Genomic DNA, 20,071 nt, shown 5'->3' with positions numbered 1-20,071 from the left:
GTGTTCCGTCTCACTTGGACTTTTTTAACTGCTTAGGAGCAGAACAAAAACTGCATTTCAGTGCATGAAAGGCTTCAGAGTTTTTATATAATATCTTACCTGGGTATAATAAATTCCCTCTTTAGTCTTGAAGGTGTGTCTTTCCATCTTATATTAAGTCATTCATCTAAGTCATATCATCTAAATATGATATATCATATCATATTGTCAGAGCTTTTTATTTTTCCTAGACGTAAATATCTTAATGAAGTGTTTTTCTTGCCTGAAAATATCTCCTTATATTATGTGCATAATAAATAAGTTCTTTCCACTGACTGTGTAAGAAAACATAGTCCAAGGCAGTGAGAAATGGATAAAATGAATGGAGTTTTTCTTTTAATAGCTCTTGCATGTAGTTACAGTAGTAATGAAGTGAGAATAATGTTAGGAATATCTTTGAATACTGTCAGAAAATGATCAAAAGCCCAAGTGCTTGCAGGGTTCCAGTTACCATGGTGACTAAGACTGCTAGAGCAGAATGGAATACTTGCTGGGATTATATAAGGCAGCATCTTGAGACATATATTTGAGATACACAGCTGTGTCTACCAGTGATATCCATGACTTTGGTGCTTTGAGACAGCAGAGGCCTCCAAATTGCTGATTATTTGACTCCAGAGGAGCAAATACACACAGCCAAAATAAGCATTGGAGGCTATACACACATACCCCCCCCCACACACACACAGAAGTGCACCAAAGTAAAGTGTAATGGTGTTAAATAAAAGATAACTGCAGAAATTATTCTACTTAAAAATGCTCCCAATATTTCTAATTAAAGAAGAAATCCCGTACAGTGCTTCCTTGAAAAACCTATTTTTAGGATGCCTTTGTTCCTGAATAGGAAAGGGTAACTGGAAATTAATGATTGGTTCCCTTGTCTCCTTTCTCCCCTCCCCCACCCTCACCTTCCTCTTCCCTTTTTTCTGCACCTCCCTATTCTTTCTCTTTTCCTCAAAAAATTGCTACTTTCCTAGAGGTAAGTTCTCCAAACTGGTAATAGTAAAATATATGTGATTTCAGAGATAATACTTAAACTACCTGTACAAGCTTGTGATGAATGCTTTCGTTTTCTGTGGCTTACCACTGAAAAGAATTGCACACATATCTGAAGTAGACTGCCACGAGAGGGCAGTAAATATCTTGATCACGTGATCCAGAGAAGCCTTGGCTAATAAGAATTTAATATGAGCCAGAAACATGATTTCAAATTTTCTAGTAGCTGGATCTTAAAAATGTGAGAAAAAAAGAAAAAGTGAAATTAATGTCAGTAATATATTTTGTTTGGCCCAATATATTTAAAATACTTTATTTCAGCATGTCATCAATACAGAAAAATTATTGAGATCTTTTACATTCTTTTTTTTTTCATACTTAAGTCTTTGAAGTATGCTGAATATTTTATACTTACATACATTTTAGTTCAGATGAGCCACTTTTCAAGTACTCAGTACCCACATATGGCTATTGGCTCGGGCAGAATTCCTCCCACTTTCAGCTTCTGTTCTCAGAATGATCCACTGTGCTTTCTGGTGAATACATTTTGGCTGTTTGGGAGTTTCACAGGTCCCTCAGATGTCCCCTTTGTTTCTTCTGTCTCTTTCTATACAGATGCCAATACCCTACAGGTCTTCTGGCTGTTGGTGATTTGTCCCCACCCACCTGTATTTGGGGATTTGAGAGACACTTTATTACTTACTATATTAGTTTGCTAGGACTATCATAGCAAAATACCACCGATGGGGTGGCTTAAACAACAAAAATTTATTGTCTCACAGTTCTGGAGCCTAGAAGTCCAAGATCCAGGTACCAGCAGACTTGGTTCCTTCTGAGGCCTCTCTCCTTGGCTTGCAGATGGCCGTTTTCTTTCTCATGTGGTCATGCCTCTGTGCATCCGCATCCCTGGTGTCTCTGTGTGTGTCTTCATCTCTTCGTTATAAGGACACAAGTCAGACTGTATTAGTACCCACCCAAAAGGCCTTGTTTTTATTTATTTATTTATTTATTTATTTATTTATTTATTTATTTATATTTTATTTATTCATGAGAGACAGTATGAGAGAGAGAGAGAGAGAGAGAGGCAGAGGGAGAAGCAGGCTCCATGCAGGGAGCCTGACATTGGACTCGATCCTGGGTCTCCAGGATCAGGCCCTGAGCCAAAGGCGGCACTAAACCACTGAGCCACCCAGACTGCCCCAAGGCCTTGTTTTAATTTGATTACTATACTTACTTAAAGGCCTCATCTCCAAATGCACATTCTGGGTACCAGGGGTTAGGACTTCAATATATGAATTTGAGGGTGACATAGCCCATAACATAACACTTAACTTTTGCTGAAAATGTTGTCTGTGGGTTTTGGTTTTGTTATCTAGTGGTTCTCTCTGTTTTTGGAATGTATCTGAGTAGATTAAAGACTAAGCTGCTACCCCCTTTCCCCAGAATTTAGAAAATCAGTGATTTAAATACTATACCAAAATTTTATTTTATTTTATTTTATTTATTTTATTTTATTTTATTTTATTTTATTTTATTTTACTTTAAAGATTTAATTTATTTATTCAAAAGTAAGCAAGTGAGAGAGAGAGAGAGCAGGAACAGTTGGAGGGGCAGAGAGAGAGGAAGAAGCAGACTCCCTGCTGAATGGGAGCCTGACATGGTGCTCGATTCTAGGACCTGAGCTGAACACAGATGTTTAACCGACTGAGCCACCCAGGCACCCCGAGATAAGTATATTTCTAATTAGACCATCAAAGTCTAGTATAACCTTATCTGAAACATTACTGTTTTGAAGATCTTGTCAGGCCTTGCTAGGAACAGATACAGGGCTTCTTCACCTTTTTAGTTGCTGGTGGGTAAAATCAGGGATTGGTAAAGGGGAAGGTATTTGTATTTACTTTTTAAGATCTTCAGGAGGAGTGTAAAGAGAAAAAGTAAAGATGTTTTGAGAACAAGGGATTTCATTGAATCCTCCAAACAACCTCATTAGTGTCTATTTTCTTGTAACTGAGAAAACCAAGGGTTTGGTGAATAAAGCAATAGCTTATGTTAATAAGATGGGTTCTAATTTAGGAAGTGCTACTTCAGAGTTTTTTTTCAATATAAGAGTGAGGATTCCAAAACTCACAGGGTTGTTTTAATAGCCTCTTCTCTGGAGGTGACACAGGCAAATACTTGACTGTAGGAATGGCGCAGTTAACTTCCTGGCTTCTTGCACTCATCTCCTTGGTCCTCAGAGGAATTCATATCTCTAGGGTTCCTTTGGGCATCATCATACCTACAAAATAGTCATGGACATTTGGTGGGACAAGGTAGCAACACCATAGAGGGGACATGAGATTTAACACTGGACAACCTTTTTTTTTCCGATGAGCAAGGTGCCATTAGAAATAAATTTATTTTAAAAAATTTTATTAATAGCTCCATTTCTAAATGTGAGAATTTTTATACTTCCTCTGGAGCTGATTCACAGGAGGAGGAGACACCATTCCATAGCTTTATTTGGTTTAGCATGTCTAAATTCAAACTGGGGGTGATTATTCAAAGTTACTCAAATTTGTAAACCATCAGTAGGAATGGAACAATGTACTAAGTGCCTCTGTGTGCCCACACCATTCTAGGTACAGAACTAGGGATAGGAGCAGGATACCAAGATAAAGAGGTTATTTACCTTTACCCTAATCAAGCACTCTGGTACATTTTCCCTCAAACTCTCATTCAAAAAAAGCTTTGCTCCCTCTCCGTAAACAAAATGTTTGGTATAGTAGTATCATTAAGGTATACTCCCCTAAAGGAAACAGCCTTAACAGCCTGGACCTTTTGATACCCCCAGCACCTTCAAACTCAAGACCCATCCTAAACCTAAATTTGGAAACCAGATACACCAGTCAGTTAAAAAAAAAAAAAATGCCAGTGTTAAAACAAGGAATTGCTCAATTGGCTTTGTAAGTCCCACACACAGTTTTGTCTGGTATACAAATGAACACGGAGGCATGGATTGGAACAGAGGTGTCACTGTAACACAGTCCTCTCTGTGTAAACAAGAATGTGTGAGGGAACACTGCGCTCTTTTACTGAAAACTCTGTTCAGAGAAGTTGAATTATGCTTTTGACCACAGCTTTGGCCACAGCTTTGTTGGAGGTCACTTGCATCCCATGACCTGGGGAGCAGAATGAGCTCACAGAGAAGAAATTTACTAATGTAGAATCAAAATCTAGGTTGTTTTCCCTTATGTTAGAAAGAAGAGAACCAAAAAAAAAAAAAAAAAAAAAAGAGGGAGAGAGAACATTAAATTAGGGGTTAGAAGATTTGACTCTGAATCCTAGCTCAACAATTTACTTACTGGTCATGCGTTCTCAGGCAACTCTTTTAAGCTCCTTGATCCTCATTGTGCCTGTTTACATATACATATACATGCCCTGGAGACGCCAGGCATTTAAGGAAGGGACCAAAGAAAGAGAAGCTAGTAGCAGAGAACAGAAAGAAAATAAAGAGGAGAGAATTGTAGGATGGTATAAGTGGTGAAATGTAGCACACCACAGGGAAGACTGATGTGAGGAAGTTGGAAGAGTGGCTGTTGGACTAGGATGTCAGGTGTGGGTGTGCATCAGTGATCTTAGCTAATTCAGTTTAGTAAAGACAGTTGATTTGTAGAAACCCAGAAAAGATTTCCCTAAGTTTTGACATCTCAACATACATTGGAAACATCTCTAAGAACAAGTTTAATCATTTGCACCACACTTCTTCCTACTGTAGTCTCCTAACTTTTCTTTATAGAGTTTAGGATTAAAAAAACGTGAGATAAGGGTCATACTTTTCAATTTCCTCTAAAGCTTTGCAAGAAGAATATGAGTGGCCAATTTATAACATAGGTGCCTTTGCAAAAAAGTGAAATATCAGGTCGTTTAGCTCACAGGATAATTCACAGGGCCCCATTTAATTTAATTCTATGGACCATTAATTTCCCACCTCTAACATCAGTAATAATGGCCAAATGATATATTCAGTGTTTAAAACCATAGTCAAGCTCTGAACAGTAGAATTTGTCTAAAACTCTTTATAAAATTACCTTAGTTTTAGACCCTAATCAAATTATATGGTTTGTATATTAGCTTCTATGATAGGTCTCATTATAAAAAGGGTGATTGTAGAACTTATCCTTTAGGAAGTTAAAAAAAATTTGACTCAATATTGAAAAAGAAATTCCTGTCTTTATAGCTGAGTTTTTAGACTGGAGTGACAGATGCTCTAAATTATTTTGTGGAAAATAATATAGAATTTAGCCAACATTGTTCAGAGCTATAAATCAGAAAATGTTTGTATACTTACAACTTATTGTTAGCAGCCTTATTCTAGCCTTTTAGATCGCCTTCTATGTGCTTTTACTCCTCGTACAGAATTCCATTTCTTAATGCTCTTTCTGCCTAACACCTAAAATTATATACATTGTCATGAAATAAAACACCGAGTTCTAGTTCTGTTTTTTCTCCTCTAACAGGATGTATTACTGAGGTTATTAAGTCCATCAGTTTGGGAAACTCAGAGGGACTTGCAGGCACATGTTTCCTTGAAAATTTGCCTAAGAACTTTACACAGTATTTGTAAAGAGGCCCCCAAGTGTTGTCAGTTCTCATGGAGGTGATGTTGCTGCTTAATGCTGTTATATAATAATATAGTCTTCCTAGTAGCAGCCACATGATAAGATTCTGGCAGCAACTTCAATTTTAAAATATCTGATTAGCTCTTTCTCACTGGGGTACATGGGGAGACATTTAAAAAAAAGATGAAAACATGCCACAACTGTGGAAATGTATCTATAATTAACCTATTTCTGTAATCTGAAATGAGTTTCTCCTTATCATAAGGATAATGGAAATGGATTTTAAAATGTAGACAAGCTCATTCTTGTCATGTATACCCCAAAATTTCACATAGTAAAACCTTTTGCTTTTTATTCATTGTCTTAACATCTGGTAGAGAAATGCATATCTTCTTTCACCTATTAATTCCACTTACAGAGATTTACCTTTACTCCTATTGCATAACTATTCAAGATTATTAGTATGAAGATGTTTATTGTAGTATTTTTATAACAGGGAATAACTGGAAGCAATATAAATGTCTATTGGGAATGAATTGACTAAATAAATTAGTCATTATATACTACATTAATATACAGTAAAAAGTCATTCCCTTCCCTGTATCCATGCCTGTGAGTTATCCCCTCCCACACTGACTCAGGGCTTGGCCATGAGGATTGCTTTGGCCAATAAGAGGGTGTAGACATGATGCAAAGAAATGAAAAGAATAATGCACATTAGAGCTGTCCTCTCTTTTGCTGCTTTTGGGATCCTTACAACCAACCTCATGGAAACTAAGCTAGCCTGTTGGATGAGACCCAGTACCATAGCTGCCAGCCAGGCAACTGCCAGACGTCAGAGATGCCATCCATCACTAGCTGTCCACAGTTAAATGAGCAAGGTCTGGCTAAGACTTTTGCTACAGTTTTATTAGCTGATAATTGCCTTTGTTTCTCTTGCGTATTACCTCACTTCTCTCTCTCTCTCTCTCTCTCTGATGATCACCTCTTTCACCTATCTAGATCTCTTTCTTCAAGCTGCTTTCCCTGACTACTGAAGCCTCCAACGTATCTCTTTTCTACACTCTTCTATTACTTTCACTCAGTCCCATGTAATTTAATATTTATGTGCTATTTTTCTCTTTTTCTGTGTGTTAGTCTTTTCTATCTAACTAAATAATAAGCTCCTGGGTTGGAAAGATCCTATTTCACATCACATTCTCTGGCCTTCATAATCCTTAGCATTTGATAGAATTATATGTAGTAACCAGATTTTCTCCTTCTATCCCAATGTCTTCAAAATACATCTTGCCTGGGGATCCCTGGGTGGCTCAGCGGTTTAGTGCTGGGCCTTCGGTCCAGGGTGTGATGCTGGAGTCCTGGGATCAAGTCCTACATTGGGCTCCTTGCATGGTGCCTGCTTCTCCCTCTGCCTGTGTCTCTGCCTCTCTCTTTCTTTCTGTGTCTCTCATGAATAAATAAATAAAATCTTAAAAAAAAATACACCTTGCCTAACTGTAGGACACCCCACTGGAGCAAGAAAAATGCTATACAAATGTAAGCTATATTTTTCTGCTCTGTTGCTGTCTTATTTGAATTTATGTATCCTCTGTTAAGTGAATTAAAAAATACATAGCAGGTTTGTGTGTGTGAGGGGATGTAGGGAGTCTCTTTCTGCTAATCTCAAATATGTATGTATATTATACATTGTGCTATCTATGTTTATATTAAACATGAAAAAAATGTTAACCATATAGTAAGTGAAAAAAGTTTACTTTATAAAAAATAAGACGAATACTGTGCCGGTATATACGAATACTATGTATGTGTAAAATCTGGAAGGATATACATCTCTCCCCACCAACCCCAAACAACTAAACAACAAAATACTGCTTCAAATTTCATTTCGTTTATATAGTTTACCAAGAACATTAAACTTACTTAGTTATGTGAGATAAAGGAATTATTTTATATTTGGAAGTTAAACTTGGGTTAAATGAGAATTTATATTTAAAAGTCTCTCTTTTTGGGGTTAAGCTCTTAACCTGAGTGGTTAAGCTCTTAATTTTGGCTCAGGTCATGATCTCAGGTTGTGAGATCAGCCCTTCATTGTGTTCTGTGCTGAGTGTAAAGCCTGCTAAAGATTTTCTCTCTCTCCCTGTCCCTCTGCCTCTCTCCTCCCCACAACTCCAACCCCCTACCCCTGCTCTGCTAGCAAGTGTGCACATACTCTCTCTCCCTCTTAAAAAAAAAAAAAAAAAAAAAAAGGTGTCTCCTTTTACCATGAAACATTTAAGTGTTTTCTCTATTTTAAGTATTTTAGTAGATATTTGGGTTATAGGGGGTCATTCTGAAATACAGCCTGCACTTCTTAATTGAAAATAGTGCTGTGGTGATCAGAGGGGTATGATTTAGATGAAGTCATATAAGCATAGACAGGTAGATTAATGAAAATGAGTAGAGAGCCTGCAAACAAAACTACTTTATCTGGCAACCACAGGGAGAAGGGATTGTCCTGAGCCAATCCCATTGGGATTCATTGTACTGTTTTTTGCTTTGTATATGTTTAAAAGTTTCCAGCATTAAAAAAAGTTTTAAGACATAATGTAAAAAATGGAGATACTTTTGACAAAAGCAATAAAAATATGAGACATTGTAGTAATGTGAACCAAGCAATATTAGACCTTTATACAAAGCCTTGTAGAATTTATTTAGTAACTATTTTCAACATGAATGGAAAGAGATACTATTGACACTAAAAATTATTTTTAAAATGTCAATTCTCCAAATGGATGTCTAGATTCATTCAGGTCTCTTTAGAGCCCATTAGGATTTTTTTTTTTTTTGGTAGAATTTTTTTTTTTTAATTTTTTTTTTTTTATTATTACTTATTTATGATAGTCACAGAGAGAGAGAGAGAGAGAGAGAGAGAGGTAGAGACACAGGCAGAGGGAGAAGCAGGCTCCATGCGCTGAGAGCCTGATGTGGGGTTCGATCCCGGGTCTCCAGGATCGCGCCCTGGGCCAAAGGCAGGCGCCGAACCGCTGCACCACCCAGGGATCCCTTTTTGGTAGAATTTTGATAAGCTTATTTCAGTGCTCATATGCAAGTATAAAGAACCAAGAATAGCCAAGGTGTTCCTTAAAAAGAAGAAACATGCCACACTTTTTATAAAGCTATAGAATTAAGAGAATGTTAATGAGGAACAGAAAAACCTAGAATAGAACAAAGAGCTGAGACTCAAACGTGAGGGAAAATTGATGACTGCAATTCTCGTTCTGTAATATTATTCAAAAGTCAAATTTTTCTTAAAAAATTATTCTGTTTGTTAACACATATCTGAAACTCAACTTTGGTTATATTAGTTAAATTTGAAATGTGAAACCTTATTTATTTATTTATTTTTATTTTATTATTTATGATAGTCACACACACAGAGAGAGAGAGAGAGGCAGAGACACAGGCAGAGGGAGAAGCAGGCTCCATACACCGGGAGCCCGACGTGGGATTCGATCCCGGGTCTCCAGGACCGCGCCCTGGGCCAAAGGCAGGCACCAAACTGCTGCGCCACCCAGGGATCCCTGAAACTTTAAATCTTTTAAAAGACTATATTATGTATGGATGAATTTCTTTAAAAAGACAGAAAAAGCACTTTGCATAAAGATTAAGCTGATACATTTTGGTAATTATTCATAAAAACAAAAACCCAAAACCCAGTCAATAAACACAAAAAAACAAGTCATAGTCAGGGTAAGAAGTATACCTCACTGTAATCAGTGGGTGATTATTGTTCCTTTTTTTTTTTTTTTTTTTATTGTTCCTTTATAAAACAAATGACATTTGGCAGTAAGGCTCTCACAAGATTTGGTTGATTATTTGATTCAAGTTAGTTTCCACATAATAAAATTTAAAAAAAAAAAAAAAAAAAAGACACCTGGGTGGCTCAGCGGTTTAGTACCTGCCTTCGGCCCAGGGCGTGATCCTAGAGTCCTGTGATCAAGTCCCACATCAGGCTCCCTGCATGGAGCCTACTTCTCCCTCTGCCTATGCCTCTGCCTCGCTCTCTCTGTATCTCTCATTAATAAATAAATAGAATTAAATTTAAAAAGTTAGTTTCCACAAACCAATAGCCATAGTCTTTTGAAACTTGCCTCTCTTTCTCTCCTAGACGTTATTAACAGATACCTTGAGCTTATCAGGCTTTTACAAGACAGCTAGATCCTTAGATTCTGTCTTCTGATCCCTCTTGTTCCACTGAAAAAAATATACTTGGGGCCACTCTTGTGTGTTTATTCACAGATTCTGAGAAAGAGATTTTTGCCGTGACGATGAGACTCAGCTATAAGTGGCATTTACAGCCAGCTTTTCTCTGTTGTATCTTTCACACGTATGCATTAGAAAGTGTCTGTCTTTTAATCCTGAAGGTTCTGGAACTTGTGGGTTATCTCTTTTCCTTTCAGCCCTTCCTGCAGCTAGTTCTTTGTTTTTTGTTTTTTGTTTTTTTAATTTTTATTTTTTTGTGATAGTCACACCCACAGAGAGAGAGAGAGAGAGGCAGAGACATAGGCAGAGGGAGAAGCAGGCTCCATGCAGGGAGCCCGACGTGGGATTCGATCCTGGGTCTCCAGGATCGCACCCTGGGCCAAAGGCAGGTGCCAAACCACTGCACCACCCAGGGATCCCCTGCAGCTAGTTCTTTTCTGAGTTCATCTCTTTCTCCTGTTTGTCAAGTGAATCTCGCAGCATCCAGGGCTAGTAGCATACTTTTCCTGGCTTCTTTGTATAAATCCATACATTCATTAGTCACCTTAACTGCTTCCCAGGTAGGCAGCTGCTGTTTCTTCTGTATTGTACATGCCATCCATCATTTTTCCAGCCTTCTATAACAGTTTCATGCTGCTCAATTCCAGTGCCAGTGTGACATATGTTATTTATTTGTTATGGCAATAGCCTCTTCCTGGTATCCATTTCTGTACTGGCTTTTCGTCAATAAGGCTGCTGTAACAGCTCCAACATTTTAGTGCCTTGCTACAATAGAAGTTTCTTTCTAGCTCCCATGTTAGCTATAAGTTGTCTGCAGTTCTGAGATTCCATTAAAGGTGTCTTACTCTGTGTTCCAGGTTGAAGAGCAGCCCTGTCTTGGTCTTAGATTGGAGGGAAGTGAAAACACTGAACTATGTAGCATCTCTTATTTCATCTTCTTAGACATGGCATGGGAAGCTTACAATTCTATTTCATTGGCCAAGGCAAGTCTTATGGCCAGGCCCAGTGTTTATATGGCAGGAAAGAATTTGTCTCTGAGGGGTATACTATGAGTCACCAGACCCAAGGACAGGGATGTATAATTTCACCTAAAGGGAGAAGATAGAATAATTGAGAACAGTAATACCACCTGCATATCCACTTCTAGATATATTCTCTAAAGCAGCAGTGTTTTTCACAGTGCTGAGTTCTTATATGAAAATAATAAACATTTGGAAGTTATCAGGGTATAAGTGACCATGGATAAGATAGCCCAGGGAGAGGAAAGAGAGTGTTAGAAACCTCATGGGACAGGCATCTACAAAGGAGACTAAGAATAAACAGAGGTGGGGGAAAGAATAGGAAAGAACATGTCTTGGACTCTTATGGAACCATTTCTGTCCCCCAAACCACAACTTTTAAAAAAGAAAGCCTGAAGGCAAATGCTTTAAATCTGTTCAGTTTATACCATCACAAGACTTAAATACTAAATAGCAGAAGAGATTTAAAAATAATACTTGTTTGTTTGTTATTTCAGAGATTTGCCACAATATGGGCAGAAGCAGTGGCAGTCCTATTTTGGAAGAACTTTCGATGTTTACACCAAACTCTGGAAGTTCCAGCAGCAGCATCGGTAAAGGAATTTAATAGTTACAGGAGAATGAAGATCCAGTCTATATTAGTCCATGTTTTCACCTTTACTACACAGTGCTTTTTATCTCTTGATGCTCTTTAATATATTTCATCTTCATGACACAAAGGAAAATACATTGCTTTTTTTCTTACCTACTTAAGTTTTTAAAATGTTGTGTTGTCATCTGATCTTTTAAGATAGTATTATAGTAAATCTGAAATGATTTACCTCTAACATAGGTAGGCTGCTTCGCGATTTCATTCTAAAATAGGTGTTATGTTTTGGTCAAAGCTGTTGGGGGGTGTTGCTGTTAATTTTCATGAGCATAGCTCAAGAAGTTTCTTTCCATATATCAGCTTACTTTAAATAAACATTTAATACATGTTTTTTGAATTTAATTGAATGATGTTGAAATCTCATGAAAAATTCATGAATTTGAATTCTTGAATTCAGAATTTCATGGTGAATTGGGTGGTATTTTATCCTATTAAATATACAGATTTGATTATTTTTGGAATTTATAGTCTCTTATTTCTATTTTTTTATCTCCTATGTAAAACAGACAAGTCTTGGATAATCGGTATGGCTTGAAGCGGTGGCAAATAGGGGAGATTGCTTCTAAGATTGGGCAGCTATACTACCATTATTAGTAAGTGAATTACATATGGAAAAAATAAAGCGTTGTCTTGATTTAAACACAGCATGCAAAAGTGTGCATACTATACTTGGTAGGAGGGAAAACTAAAGAGATATAAATGACCCCAGATTATAGTGATCAAAACAGTATTATGAAATGATCTTCCGTAATCCAAGTAACATTATTTGCTTCAATGGTTTACCTTTCAAACAGTTCATTTGGGCAGGCTTATTTATAACTGAAATGATTATGATCTTGGTTTTAGATAAATCATAAATACTAAATGAATTTATAGTTATTAACGACTTCACTTAAATCTTTATATATCATAACTTATATGTTTGAATGAGTGTTTTTTGGGGGAATACTTCTATTTGTAGGATATATCTAAAAGGTTTTATGAAGTGGATAAAGATAATTTTGATAAGATCTTTAGTGATGAGTCAAGGAAAGAAGAGAACTCCCTTTAGGAATCTAAATCTCATAGAGTAATATCAGGTATACCATAAAAAGCTTGGACCATACAGAATTTCTTCCTCTTCCTATCTTTTGGCTCACAGTCCAACATTCCTCCATTAAAATCACTCTGAAAGGTAGAATATTTTCTTAAGTTCCTTGTAAAACTAGAAATGTTAAGCAGAGAACCAGATTCATCAGCATCCTCTGAAGATTACTATGGATTAGTCCATTTCTGAGTCCTATGAGAAAAAAACTGAAGAAATGAGCCTAAGGACAAGTGACTATATGGATTTGGGGAAGGTCATGAAAGGTCTGGTAGAAAGATGTAACTGGGTGGAATGCTGTTTGGAGAATCCCTTCAAAAAATGAAAACAACATAGACTTTGGATTGTCATCAAAAAAGGCTTGGGAGCAGTGGTGAGGTTTTTTTGTTTTTTTACATTGTCATTATTTTTACACATTGTAAGGGTATTAGGATTATTGCTTTGCTGATTCAAATTTATGATAGTCGTTCTTATCCCCTTGTGTAGAGGAATAGAGAAAGAATGAAACAGGAAACAGGTATTCATCATGAAGATTTTGAGATGCTATCAAATTTAAATTGAAAAAAATTTTTTTTTTCCATAGCCTACGCACATCTGAGACCAGCTATCTGAATGAGGCTTTCTCCTTCTATTCTGCAATCAGACAGAGATCATATTATTCTCAAGTCAATAAAGAGGACAGGTATGCACCTACTGTTGTTTTTAGAAAGAAGGAGGTAAAACACTTAAGAATTTTTAGTCTGTGTGGAAGTTATGCAAAGAAGCGCACATTTATTTAAATGGGCTTTATTGAGTGCCTTACAGTGTACTAGTCCTTCTTAAGCATAAAGATGTATTGTTAAATACATAAATAGGTGTATGCAAATGTTAAAAGCAATAAATGTTATAGATATTATAACAGATGTCACAATACCTGGTGGAGTCAGAACTCAAAGAAGGGGTTGATCATTTCTTATATGGGGTCCCACACAATTTAATAGAAAAGAGCTCCAAAGTGAGGCTTAGCTGATAGTCTTTATTCTAGATTTGTTTTAGCCTGTGTAATTTGAATTCATATACATTCAAAACCTGTTGATGGGACTGAAGAATAGCCTGCTAATGCTGTTTACATTGTCTTCTATAAACCAGATATGTTACAATTGTGTAGCTCCACTGTAAAAAAAAAAAAAAAAAAAATTACATAGAGTTCATTCATTTCCAGTGGTAATCTGTTGAGTATTTACTAATATATCTGGCAGTGTGGTGTAGATACTGGGTGGGAGAAGAAAAAGAAAAGAAAAAGGTGTGCGGGTGGTGTCTTTTCCTTTCAGAGGATTATCTTCTCTGGGAGTTACAGACATATTTGGGGCACAATTAAACTGTGATGTCATTAATTCCAGGTTAAAATGGAATTGCTAAAGAAATCAGGGTTCTGCTGGAGAATCTTTGTTACTAGTATTCCAGGAATCATTAGAAGAGAAAGCTCAGGCATAGAAGATCTGAATGTTCTCTCTACTGCTGGAAGCAGAACTCACAGTTGTTGTATAGTGAAAAGATTATATTCTTTTAGCAGTAGACAAGAACATAATTTTGACGTATTTTTCTAGAGAATACTTTGTGGTTGGCTAACATAAGCTTTCCGGCTAAACAGCGATATTTTTGGGAAAGCCCCACTCTTGTAAATCCCCTTCATTCCCTAGCAGATCTTATTCAGGCTTGTCCAGAGGAGTTGGGTTGGTACAAGCAGGGCATGCAGATACTGCATTCTCCATTTTCCCCCAAAGTCATCACCATGCTTCATTCTTCCATCAGAAGTTCCACCACTTACCTCTCCTTCAGATTTTCTCACGGTTTGCTTCACATATTTCCACTACGGATATATTTCCTCAGGAATACCCCTCCACCCTTTTTTTTGCATTGGTATTGTACAATTTGAATTCTTGGTAAGATAAATTTTATTTTTAAAAATAGGCAAAAGGTCTATGTAATATCTTTTCAGTATGAAAATACATAGAAGGAAAGAACTTTTTATTTTTTATTTATTTTTTCTTTTTTTTCCCCTCCGTCCCGCCCTCAAAGGAAAGAACTTTTAAAGCAATAATGAAATACCTTATCTAATTCACTCTTCTGCGTTTTCTAATTCACTTAAAGAGAAATTGGCCTAGGGCCCCTTAGCTTAAAACCCAACAATTTTATTTATTAAAAACCTTTTCTGTCCTAATAGCAAATAGCAAACCATATGAATGGTTTTCCTGTGCTGCCTCCTAGAGCAGGGCAGATGAACAGAAGTAGGATTATTTGGAACCAGGATGACCGAGTCTCTTGCCTTAGGCTACTAGATTAGAATGAAAGGACAATCCCTCGTGTGAAACCTTGACCTCCTTCCCTTTACTTTAGGAAGGACTTCTGTTCTGTTGGTAGGTTGGTAGGTTGTTTCTTAGTTTGCTCAGGGCAGGGAGACAGTCAAGGTAGCAAATGGTGACAGCTGCTAAAATGAACAGCTGGTTTAGCCTAATACTCTCTAGTTTCAGTCATCTCATTGGAAATGGCAAGATTTCATTCTTTTTGATGGTTGAGGAATATTCTATTGTATTAATAAAATAAAATGTAAACAGAGAGGGAGACAAACCATAGAGACTCTTAATGATAGGAAACAAATTGAGGGTTGCGGGAGGGGATATCGGTAACTGATTGATGAGCATTAAGGAGGGCACGTGATGGGTGTTACATGCAACTAATAAATCACTAAATTCTACCCCTGAAATTAATAATATACTATATGTTAACTAAATTGAATTTAAATAAGAAATAAAATGAAATGAACAGCTGGTTGATTAAGTAAGAGAGTTTTGTGCAATTTCACAGTTGCAAAAATCTCAAAGGGGCAAGTTCTCTTTGCAGTGTCCCAGTACCTAAGGACTGTATTAAAGCCAAAAAGAATGGTATATTCCAGCCATCACCAAAGGTGACTGCCTGTCACTAAGCATATACAACTCTCAAAATGTCTCATTCCATGGGCCCATCCTATTTCGTAGAGGAGACGTTGCCACATCATTATTTGTCCTGGGAGCCACAAACCCTAACTGTTGCAAGTGGCTGAGGCTGAACCTAGTCAGAGTTAGATGTAGAGAAGATGAAGTTTCTGAGTACTCAGAGTTTGGGGCCAAGTTACAGTCAGCCACCTGGGAAAACAGTTTCTCAGGCAAATGTGCAGAGTTGGTGTCTTAGAAGTAGGGGGCCTAGTAGACAAAGCTACAGTTCAGAGTGCCAGAAGAACTTGTCAGGGGAATCATGATATCAGTTGTAGTGTTGACAGTATGGAAGTTTTTTATCTTGGGAAACATGAATCTAAACTTGTGGACCTTGGCACTTCCTAGTAGTACTGTTTATAGGGAGGACTTGTGGACCTTTCTAGTGTGGTTCATGGGATCATTTTTTTTTTTGTTTTCTGTAGTTTGATATGTTGTCAGACAGTGGGCTATGGGCTGTTCAGGTTTTCAGGCCTGGCTGGGATAGCCTCTTGTGTGTATGAGTGGATAGCACTGACTTATTTATCTGTACTTTGCTGCAGTTCGACACAAGTGGTTTCTGCAATGGAATACATCCACCTACTTCTGTATATTTAATAAAGGGATTGGCATGCCTGTTTTTGTTTTTGTTTTTTTTTTTTTTTAAAGAATTTTTATTTATTTATTTATTTATGATAGTCACAGAGAGAGAGAGAGAGGCAGAGACACAGGCAGGGGGAGAAGCAGGCTCCATGCACCGGGAGCCCAATGTGGGATTCGATCCCGGGTCTCCAGGATCGCGCCCTGGGCCAAAGGCAAGCGCCGAACCACTGCGCCACCCAGGGATCCCCACCACCCAGGGATCCCGGCATGCCTGTTTTTGAACTGTCTGGTAGCTTAGAATCCTTTTTATACTTTTAAAGTGCTATGAAAAAAGAAAAGATAAATACACTGCAAACACCATATGTGCCTACAAAACCTAAAACATTTACTTACTGGCCATTTGCAAAAATTGGTCAATCCCTGGTTCAGTATGTGTTCTTGTGATCTGTGTTACATAGTTGTATAATCTATGATATAGATTCACAGAATCTATTTTATTTTTATTCAAAAAATTCAAGGAATTGTCTTATTACTGTTTCAACTATGAATTGACATCATCCTGCTACAAATTTTCCTCCTATTTTGAATTCCAATTCTGACAATGTGGCAGGTTAGATAATCAAAAATAGTCTCCAAACTACCTAGAGATGCTGGATAAAAAAATCAACCATCCTTTTAAATGGACAGCTTAGCTGTTAACAAAGTAAGGGAAATCCTTGGGTCATTAACCCTGTGACCAGTGCTGTGACAACCTTGTAAGAGGGTGGTCAGTTTTGGTGATATAAAAGAACTACTGTGGATTTCTTCAGAAAAAGGAAAATTAAAACTGAAAGGAAGGGGTGATATACAAGGGAAAACAGTTATCCCTCTGTTTCTGAAAGAATCACAGACTTCATAAGACAGTAATCATTGTAATAATGGCTAATTGAGGTTATCCAGATAAAATGGGGCCAAATTCTGGACAACAATAACATGAAAGGAGACAGTAAAGAATTAAGCCATACCAATAAGATCCATTTATTGTTCAGAAGAAACTTAAAATAAATAAAATATTTTTGTTTATTAAAATATTAAGAAAAATATTTTTAAAGAACCTAAAGAAAATGTATAACTTCAAAACAGGTAAAAGAGGAAAGTGAGGGATCCCTGGGTGGCGCAGCGGTTTGGCGCCTGCCTTTGGCCCAGGGCGCGATCCTGGAGACCCGGGATCGAGTCCCACATCGGGCTCCCGGTGCATGGAGCCTGCTTCTCCCTCCGCCTGTGTCTTTGCCTCTCTCTCTCTCTGTGACTATCATAAATAAATAAAAAATAAAAAAAAAAAAGAGGAAAGTGAATAATAAAATTATGATGTATGATCATTACAATAAAAGGTAGGAAAAGAATGTATACTAAAGTAAAATATAATTAGTAATTAGCACAAAAAACTAAAGTAGAAATAAGTCCAAGCATATTGGTAACCATAGTAAGTGAAAATGATCTAAACTTCCTAATAAAAGTCAGAGATTGTCAATATGTCTTCTTTTTTTTTTTTTTAAGATTTTATTTATTTGAGCGAGAGGAGAGGCACATAGAGAGGGAGACTGCTGATCAGGGAGCCTGACTCGGGGCTCAGTCCTAGGACCTAAGGATCGTGACTTGAGCCACCCAGGTGCCCCAATCAGTATGCCTTTTAAAAAGGAAAATCCAGAAATACAGTGTTTATAAGAGATCCTCCAAAGATACAAGAGACACAGAGAAAAAATAGATACCAAGGTGAAGAAAAGCCACTATATTTAAGGCAGAGAGTATTGTTATTTTTTTTAAAAGATGTATTTATTTGTTTATTTCAGAGAGAGTGCTTGCACATGAGCACGGGGAGGGGCAGAGGGAAAGAGAGAAGCAGACTCCCCGCTGAGCAAGGAGCCCAACTCAGGTTCTATCCTAGGACCCTGAGATCATGACCCAAGCCAAAGGCAAATTCCTAACTGACTGAGCCACCCAGGTGCCTCAGCAGAGGGTATTATTAAGGTTAGAGGTTTACTTCTTAATAGTAAAAGGAACAACTCAAAATAAAAAATTCTAAACTTGTTGTATATGCACTTGCTTATACATTATAATAAAGAAAAAAGTGGCATATTTTCTGGGAGGAATTGATAAAAAATGATCCATTATACAAGAAGATTTTAAATATACCACATTTAGTCATTTACATATCAAAGAGGGGAAAAAATGAGATTTGAGTAACAATTAAAAACTTGTTCTAGGGCAGCCCAGGTGGCTCAGCGGTTTAGCACTGCCTTCAGCCCAGGGTGTGATCCTGGGGTCCCGGGATTGAGTCCCACGTCGGGCTCCCTGCGTGGAGCCTGCTTCTCCCTCTGCCTGTGTCTGCCTCTCTCTCACTCTCTGTGTCTTTCATGAATAAGTAAATAAAATCTTAAAAAAAAATTGTTCTAATATGCTTAAAACTGCCTACAACATTAAGCAAATACACATAATTTTCAAGCTTATATGAAAATTTTGTGAAATTGATTTACACCTGATGCAAAACAGGTTTAGAGGGGGATCCCTGGGTGGCTCAGCGGTTTAGTGCCTGCCTTTGGCCCAGGGCACAATCCTGGAGTCCCGGGATCGAGTCCCATGTCGGGCTCCCGCCATGGAGCCTGCTTCTCCCTCCTCCTGTGTCTCTGCCCCCCCTCCCATGTCTATCATGAATAAATAAATAAATCTACAAAAAAAAAGATAAAAAAAAACAGGTTTCGATTATTTTCAAGTGTATGATGTCTAACTGTGGTGCAATGCCATTAAAAATTAAGAACGACAACATAGTTTAAAAAAAAATCAATAAATTTATCAATTAGTAGGCACATTTCTCAATAACTCATGGGCCAAAGAAGGATTTTAAAAATTTTATTATCAAACATATACAGAATGTATCATCATAAGATTATTACAATTGTAATGAAGGCTGTGGAATTTGGAAATATAGGGTTTGGGTTGATAAGGAATGAGTATAGATGGTCAGGTGTGAAGAGAGAGGTGCAATATTGATTGTAAATATCCTGGGATAAGTCACTCATAGCAACCACTAAAAGAATAGTAAGGAAGAGTTACAAGTAAGAAACTGACAGAGGATACAAAAAAGAGAAAGCTAAAACATAGTTGATTAACTGAAAAGAAAACAAGAAATGAGTCCTAGAAAACACAAACACAGAAAGGGGAAGTAGAAAACAACCAGCACAGTGGGAGATACAAACTCAGCCAAAGCAGCAATCAGATAAAATGTAAATGGTCCAAGTTCCTGAGTCTGTGAGGCAGAGATTGTCAACGTGGATAAAAAAGCTAACTATATATTACCTAACAACATTAGTTAATATGAAAAGACACATGTACTGGAAATAGAGGGACAGAAAAAGATACGGCTTACAAAGTAAGCATAAGAAGACTGGTTTGATTATATTAATATCAGAAAATAAGATTTCGAAACAGAGAACGTTCTTCCCAGAACTTTTTTCACCTCGTATTTTCCTGCTTGTTGTCTTTTACTCTTTATCATGTTACCTTGAATATCATTCTCTCTAGGAAGCCTTCTCTGTGGGCTCAAATAGCATCCTTTATTTCTCCTGTTGTATTTATTCCGCTGTGTTTTAAGTGTTTATCTGTTTCCACTGAATTTTAGGTAGCGTCCTGTCTCTGAGATCCGTGAAGAAGGGGCCATATCTGTAATTGTTTGTTTTAATCATTTTTCTAGCACTCAGCAGGGTGCCTGTTGCATCTAAGTTCTCAATGGGTACTTGTTCAATGAATGACCACAAGGAATCTTTAAGAAATGTGTTTAAATGCTACTACAGGTTATATGCAGAAATAGTTGTAAC

The 20,071-nt window shown here is 37.2% G+C and overlaps 1 protein-coding gene across 3 annotated transcripts in view; it reads left to right on the top strand.

Moving 5' to 3' along the window:
- The window catches only part of SCAI (suppressor of cancer cell invasion), a 158,148-nt gene that overhangs the window by 98,468 nt on the left and 39,609 nt on the right, over nucleotides 1–20,071 (top strand). For all 3 annotated transcript variants that reach the window (XR_005983072.1, XR_005983071.1, XM_041724840.1), the window contains exons 4-6: nucleotides 11,395–11,490; nucleotides 12,053–12,139; nucleotides 13,214–13,312. Coding sequence is in view for 1 of the 3 variants with exons in the window: in XM_041724840.1 (XP_041580774.1) it covers nucleotides 11,395–11,490; nucleotides 12,053–12,139; nucleotides 13,214–13,312 (282 nt within the window). In the remaining 2 variants the exon portion in view is untranslated. The remainder of the gene's footprint in view (nucleotides 1–11,394; nucleotides 11,491–12,052; nucleotides 12,140–13,213; nucleotides 13,313–20,071) is intronic.

Source organism: Vulpes lagopus, chromosome 12 (assembly GCF_018345385.1).
Source record: "Vulpes lagopus strain Blue_001 chromosome 12, ASM1834538v1, whole genome shotgun sequence".
Taxonomy (NCBI): Eukaryota; Metazoa; Chordata; class Mammalia; order Carnivora; family Canidae; genus Vulpes; species Vulpes lagopus.
Note: the sequence above shows the minus strand (reverse complement) of the source record. Positions and strands in the feature narration are given on the sequence as shown.